We start from the raw sequence: 7,651 nt of genomic DNA on the forward strand, positions 1-7,651 counted from the left end.
AAGCGCGGGGAAAAAAAAAAAAAAACAGAACTATGTGGCTCTTAAAACACGCAGCGCAAAGATGTGGGCTCCGCACAAATTCAAACGAAGCCCTACCATTCAAAAGCGCAGCATCTCCGAAATGAGGCAGGGCTCGGGAGCAGGAATCCACCCACAGCCCGCTCTACTCCGCCGAAGAAGCCAAGCAGCCCCAGGCCGGGGCGTGAGGACCGCTCCTCCCAGAGACCGAGAGGAAGCCAGCCGAATCGCGCGGTGGAACTGAGCGAAGCGCGGGGGAGGGAGGCGGGCGCGGGGCGTGGGCTCACCAGGCGCGGGGGGCGGTCAGGCGCGCGCGCCGCCGCTTCTGCTGCTGCTGCTCCTCGGCTACTGGCCACAGCGCCCCAGCGCAGCGGGAGGGGCCACGGAGGCCGGCGCCCGAGTTTCTCCGCCCCCGGCCCCGCCGCGCCGGCTCCGCCAAGGGCGCCAGCAGCTGCAGGCAGCGCCTCAGCGTTCGCCGCCTCACCATCCCAGGGCCGAGCAGGCGCCGCAGCCCACCCGGCGGCCCGAGGCCGCGCGGGGCCCTGGCCGAGCTAGGTTCCGCTCCACGTCGCCCGATCACTCACTCATTGTGACCTTCGAATCTGGCAGCCCCGCCAGCGAACCCGGCAGCCCCGGGCTGGCCGCTGCTTTGGCCTTTACCAAGATGGCCGGACCCCGCCGGCGAGGCCGTGTTGGTAAAGGAGGTGCCGCGGAACGCTACGCCCCTCCCGGCCCGGCCCGGCCTCTGTCCTTGCCCCACTCGCCCTCCGCACAAGCCCTTCTGACACTATGCTGGCTATCCTGTCCTAGACCAGACGCTAACTTGCAGATAGCTTGAACAGCTCCCGGATCAGCCGCCCATTGCTAAAATTAAATGGAAGCGTGGTGGCGGTTCTTAGCCTGCGCTATCCTAGTAGGCAAGTGAAAGTGAAAGTCAAGTCGCGTCCGACTCTTTGCGACCCCATTGACTGTAGCCTATCAGGCTCCTCCCCATGGGATTTTCCATGCAAGAGTGCTGGAGTGGATTGCCATTTCCTTTTCCAGGGGATCTTCCCGACCCAGGAATCGAACCTGGGTCTCCCGCATTGCAGGCAGACGCTTTGTCTGAGCCACCAGGGAAGCTTAGGTAGCAAGATACTTACGGTGATGACCAAATACCACCAGATTACTATTCTTAGCTTTTCCCCAAGTTTTCATTTTTGAGTTGCAGGATGCAATTCATTGTTTTTTAAAGTGTTTTAAAGTATAGACAGATGCAAATAGAATTCAACAATGAGTGGTTGGGTGTTCACGGGCCAGAAAGAAATGCCTTCAGCCTGGGCCTCCGAATGCAGATACAACTGCGGGAAAATGCAAAACAAATTACTTTGCAATTTGAAGGTGAACGTGCCAAGTGTAATAGCGTAGGAATGTAAAGCAGATTATATCAGGTGTGGACTTTTACCCCCTCGGGGAGCTTGCAGCTGAATCTTATTGACTTAAGGGTGATTAAGAGCTGCTTGTTCCTGGGTCACAGAGTGTTCCTCGCTGCAGCAGGGAAAAGAAACAGCGCTACAAAACCAAACTATAAATTGAAGCTACTGATAGCTCAGGAGGTCCTCACAGTGCCCTTAGCTGAGGAACTTTTGAAAAATGCCCTCTGCTCCCCTCACCCCAATTCTTTATGATGATGTTCAAATATACAGAAAATAGAGATACCTTTTTGTTATACTGTCTGAATAAATTGCAGGTATCAAAATCAATCACCCCTAAATACTTAAGCCTGTGTCTTCTAAAAAAATAGAACATTCGCCTCAGAATCACAATACCAGTACCACATCTAAGACAACAATTCCCTGATGGTATTTAACATCCAGTCCATTTTCAAGTTATGTGATTGTCCCAAGAAGGTCTTTTAAGCCTTTTTTCCCCCTAAACTAAGATATTGCCTAGGCTCATGCACTGCATTAATGTTTATGCTTTCTAAACTCGGGAATATCACATAAACTTTATGGATTGTGTTGTCATTTCTACTCTACTTCTGTTGTAGAAAGGGGGGCTCCCTCACCCAGGGCCCCAAGAGCGGCCTCTTGTCTAACACTCAGAAAAGAACTGTGGGAGGAGACATGTGCTGACAAAGAAACTTTATTGATAGAAGGCACCCGAGCAGAGAGCAACAAGGTAAGGGAACCCAGGAGAACTGCTCTGCTTTCGGGTTTTATGGTGATGGGATTAATTTCCAGGTTGTCTTTAGCCAGTCATTCTGACTCAGAGTCCTTTTGGTGGTGCATGCCTTCCTTGTTCAGCCAACATGGATGCCAGACAGAAGGATTTGGGGAGGTGGTCAGATACATGGTGTCTCCTTTTGACCTCTCCCGAACCCTTCTGGTTGGTGGTGGCTTATTAGTTCCCTGTTCCTTACCAGGACCTCCTGTTGTAAAACAAGTCATGCAAATAGTTATATGGTGCCTGGCCAGGGTGGGCTGTTTCAGTCAGTGTACTTCCCCTAACACTTCTAAAGCTTAATTTTTCTTGACAATGAAAAGCTGTTTAGTATACCAATTTTTATCATTCCAGGCAAAAGTACCTTGTCCTGCTTTCACAGTACAGAGCAGAATGAACGCTGTGCCTCTTGCATTTCACTCATGGTTTAATTTTAGATCCTGACCTGCTGAATTGGGTTTTATATGTCCTTCGCTCTTTGGTGACCCCTAGAAAGTCAGGCATTTGGCATATAATGGTTTGAATTTTAAGTTGTCACTGTTAAAAATAAGACAACAGGCCTAAAATGGAGTCAATTAATGCTTAGCTCCACATCACCAAATGGAGACTTATAATGTCAGCCTCTCCCAATCTTAAACCAGTCAATCAAGGAATCACCTGGTCAACACTAGTGAGATAATCAGCCTGATATATCTATGTCATGACAGGACACACCCAGACCCACATCATCCCCTAAAGGAAAGTGACCTTGTCACAACCAATTCACTTTCTGCTAGTATGACTTCCAGGTCCCACTCCCTTCTGCCTGTAAAGTTCTTTAATTTTGTACAATGCCTGGGAGCTTCTTTCTATCTATGAGATGGGATGCTGCCAAATTCATGAATCATTGAATAAAGCCTATAAGATCTTTAAAATTTACTGTTGAATTTTTTAAAAACATTACTTCTTTTTTAAATGTTAATTAATGCTGTAAAGAAGAGGAGCAAATTTACACAGATCCCTTAAGTAGTTAGGTGGGCCAAGGTAACATTTCTGGAGACTAGTATTAAATGAGCTTATTTTAAATACTTCACAAAATCTTAGGCTCTACTTAAATAACTTCTGTAAAACCACATATAAACCAATTTTAGCACAATAGCTCATCTGTAAAGTGAGTTCTGCAATCAGTATTGTCCTTTCTTTTCCCAACTCCAAGCCTAAAGGCACAGAGGACTAGAGCACCACATGACTACTTACTGCTGCTGCTGCTAAGTCACTTCTGCTGCTGCTGCTGCTAAGTCGCTTCAGTTGTGTCCAACTCTGTGCGACCCCATAGACGGCAGCCCACCAGGCTCCCCCGTTCCTGGGATTCTCCAGGCAAGAACACTGGAGTGGGTTGCCATTTCCTTCTCCAATGCATGAAAGTGAAAAGTGAAAGTGAAGTCGCTCAGTCGTGTAACTTACTAGGGGAGTTTAATTCAATGTGTATTTATAGCAGCAGCTGTGGAATTAACTACTGCATTCACCTCCAGTTAAATCAAAAATTGTTTGCATGAACATTAAGAATCTATCAGTTCAGTTCAGTTCAGTAGCTCAGTCGTGTCTGACCCTTTGCGACCCTATGAATTGCAGCACACCAGGCCTCCCTGTCCATCACCAACTCCCGGAGTTCACTCAAACTCATGTCCATCGAGTCGGTGATGCCATCCAGCCATCTCATCCTCTGCCGTCCCCTTCTCCTCCTGCCCCCAATCCCTCCCAGCATCAGAATCTTTTCCAATGAGTCAACTCTTCGCATGAGGTGGCCAAAGTACTGGAGTTTCAGCTTTAGCATCATTCCTTTCAAAGAACATCCAGGACTGATCTCCTTTAGAATGGACTGGTTGGACCTCCTTGCAGTCCAAGGGACTCTCAAGAGTCTTCTCCAACACCACAGTTCAAAAGCATCAATTCTTTGATGCTCAGCTTTCTTCATAGTCCAATTCTCACATCCATACATGACTACTGGAAAAACCATAGTCTTGACTAGATGGACCTTTGTTATAGATAACTCCAAATAGCAATGAGGCAGCTAACGTCTAAATCTGCCATTAACTACCTCTTTGACCTTGGAAAATACCCATCTCACATCACCAGGCCCCCACTCCTACCCTCCAAAATGACCAAGTCTTTATGGCCACTTACAGTTGTAACATTCAATGACTCTAATAAAAAAGATTGTGGGGGGCAGGTTAAATATGTGAAGACTGCATGCTGACTACAGGGTAAGTTGGATTACATTAAGCCAATGATCAACCAAAGTTGACCTGAGGACCAGATCTAACCTGCCCCCTAGTTTGTTTTGGTTCTGATTCAAACTAGTTCTCAGAATATAAAAGCCTCAAATTTTATATTATAGTAATACTTTTTCATTTCTTGTATTGCAGTAAAAAACACATAACTAAAATGGTTAAGGTGGAAATTCTTAAAGGTACAGTTCAGTAGCGTTAAGTATGTTCACATTGATGGCAAACAGATCTCTAGGATGTTTTCATTGTGCAAATCTAAAATTCTATACTCATAAACAATACTTTCTTTCCCTCCCAACTCCCAGGCCTTGGTAACCACCATTCTATTTTCTGTTTAGGTGGATTTGACTATTCAAAAACCTCATCCAAATGGAATCATCCATGCTCCCTTCAGCAACACATAAACAAGTAGAATTATCCAATATTTGTCTCTTTATGACTGCCTTCTTTTTTTTTTTAAGTCTTTATTGAATTTGTTACAATATTACTTGTTTTATGTTTTGGTTTTTTGGCCATGAGGCACGTGGGTATTGAATCCCCAACCCCTGCACTGGAAGGCTAAGTCTCAACACTGTACCTCCAGGGAAGTCCCATGTCTTCTCTTAGTGTGATTTTCTCAAGGTTCATCCATGTTATAGCATGTGACAAGATTTTCTTCCTTTTTAAGGCTGAATAGTATTCCATTGTATGTATTTGCCATATTTTATTTATCCATTCATCCATCAATGGACATTTGGGCTGCCCCTACAGATAAGGCTGTCAGATATTTCTCCAGAAAAGATGGGTTTATTTGGGGTCAGCAGAGAATTGCAGTCCAAGGTCTGCAACCATGGTGAGCCATGTGCAAGTCCCAAGAGAGCAATGGAAGGAGCATCCTTTCATGGAGGAGGAAAGGGAGTTGGGAGGGCTCAGGCAACAGAATTCATGACTTTCCATTGGCTGAATCCTTGCCAGCAAAGAAGAGTCTTTCTCCTTTCCATTGGGGTCTGCTATCATCGTACAGTGTGACAGCTTCCCCTTCTGGTCTCCCAACTCTATTGAGAGTTGGACTATGAAGAAGGCTGAGTGCCGAAGAATTGATGCTTTTGAACTGTGGTGTTGGAGAAGACTCTTGAGAGTCCCTTGGACTGCAAGGAGATCCAACCAGTCCATTCTGAAGGAGATCAGCCCTGGGATTTCTTTGGAAGGACTGATGCTAAAGCTGAAACTCCAGTACTTTGGCCACCTCATGCGAAGAGTTGACTCACTGGAAAAGACTCTGATGCTGGGAGGGATTGGGGGCAGGAGGAGAAGGGGACGACAGAGGATGAGATGGCTGGATGGCATCACCGACTCAATGGACGTGAGTCTGTGTGAATTCCGGGAGTTGGTGATGGACAGGGAGGCCTGGCGTGCTGTGATTCATGGGGTCGCAAAGAGCCGGACACAACTGAGCGACTGATCTGATTAATTTTTTTATACTTTCGATAGTGACTACATCATTTTACAGTTCCACCAATAGTGCACAAGTGTTTAAATATCTCCATATCTTCATCACTTGTCATTTCTGTTTTATTGATAGTAGCCATGTTTTATTGATAGTAGGGTATGAGGTGATATTTTGTTGTGATTTTGATCTGCATTTCTCTGATGATTAGGGATGTTTAACATCTTTTTGTACACTTGTTGGCCGTTTATTAATATATATCATCTTGGAGAAATTTCCGTTGAACTCCTTTGCCTATTTTTAAATTGAGTGATTTCTGTTGTTGAGTTGTAGAATTCTTTATATATTCTGGATATTAACCGCTTATCAGAAATATGATTTGCAAGTGTTTTCTTCTATTCCATAGGTTCTTTTCACTTTATTAATTGTGTCCTTGATGCACAAAAGTTTAAGTTTGATATAGCCCCATTTGTCTATTCTTACTTTTATTACCTGTGCTTTTAATGTTATATCTAAGAAATCACTGCCAGTCCAATGTCATCCTTTTCTTCAGTTTTATAGTTTTTGTATGGCCTGTGAGCTAAGAATGATTTTTTTTTTTACAGTTTTACATGCATGATTGAGAGGAAATTCAAAAAATAATACTTTGTGATACCTGAAAATTCTGTAAAAATCAAATTTCAGGGTCCATAAAAGTTTTATTTATATAAAGTCATATTAATTCATTTATATATCATCTGACTACTTTTGCAATACAAGGGCGGAAGTGGGTAGTTGCCACAGAGACATGACCCACAAAGCCTAAATTATCTAACCTTTTACCAAAAAAGGTTGCTGACTTCTGTGTTAGGCTATTTTTCAATCATGAAACTTTATATATATATATATATATATATATATAAAACCATCAACGGTGAAAGAGGAAACTTAAAGTCACCAATACATATGTATTTTGTGATTACGAAAAATTATTAGACTTCAAGGGTTTTTTTAGACTTTTCTATTTGATTTTAGTTTTCATTTAACTTTTAAAACATAAGTTTTAACTTAAAACACTGCTCATGTTGACTATACACTTCAATGTTTAATCCTTTTGTTATTAGCTTGTCAGGTTGAATCCACTGACAAAATAACCAGAAGAATATGGGAAGACCCACTTTGATTTTCTCCAATGAGAGAGAACTCCTCCTACACCTAAGTGGTTGAAAGAATATGATGTGAGGGAAGTCTTCATCTGGGCACACTGCCTGAGAAAAAATCAGCCTTCTTTGTTCTCATGCTTTTCTGCTAACATTATTTTGGGTTTCCACGCAGCTGAATTACAGAGTTAAAACCAAAGATTGGAATTTAGAATAAAGAATCAGATACTTTTCAAACTCTAAACAGCAAAAACTGACTGCTAATGTTGAAGACATTAAATCTTATTTATCCTCTTCACTCTAGCTAACTAAACATTTTATCTTATGATGGTTGGACCTTAAAATAGACACTTCCCTATTGACTTGTTGTATTAATATAACTTCTTTTTATATTCAGTTCGCTGCCCAAAGAAACAATACAATGTTAATTCAACTTGGATGACATTTATTATGGCAGAGAGAGAAAAGATTTCTTGCCTTCTTCCCAACAAACACCTCAGGTTACCTGATTTTTCAGAGATTGAGGACTAGTGAGGGTTACTTGTCCAGTCCTCCTCCCCAAATTCCCAAGTCCCCAGCCAACAACAGCTGTGTGTCAA

At 43.5% G+C, this 7,651-nt stretch overlaps 1 protein-coding gene and 1 long non-coding RNA gene across 4 annotated transcripts in view; one reads left to right on the top strand and one right to left on the bottom strand.

Annotated features, from left to right (window-relative positions):
• NAPEPLD (N-acyl phosphatidylethanolamine phospholipase D) overlaps window positions 1–781 on the bottom strand; it is a 57,541-nt gene extending 56,760 nt beyond the window's left edge. For both annotated transcript variants that reach the window (XM_055590161.1, XM_055590162.1), the window contains exon 1: window positions 306–781. In XM_055590161.1, the coding sequence (XP_055446136.1) occupies window positions 306–505 (200 nt within the window). In that variant the 5' untranslated portion in view covers window positions 506–781. The remainder of the gene's footprint in view (window positions 1–305) is intronic.
• Window positions 782–1,153: 372 nt separating this feature from the next.
• LOC129659093 (uncharacterized) lies at window positions 1,154–7,651 on the top strand. Of its 2 annotated transcripts, XR_008717790.1 has the most exons (3): window positions 1,154–1,747; window positions 2,048–2,178; window positions 7,017–7,651. It is a non-coding gene; the product is annotated as an uncharacterized LOC129659093 (long non-coding RNA). The 2 variants fall into 2 exon arrangements; XR_008717789.1 differs by having other exon boundaries at window positions 1,154–2,178.

This window comes from Bubalus kerabau, chromosome 8 (genome assembly GCF_029407905.1).
Source record: "Bubalus kerabau isolate K-KA32 ecotype Philippines breed swamp buffalo chromosome 8, PCC_UOA_SB_1v2, whole genome shotgun sequence".
NCBI lineage: Eukaryota > Metazoa > Chordata > Mammalia > Artiodactyla > Bovidae > Bubalus > Bubalus kerabau.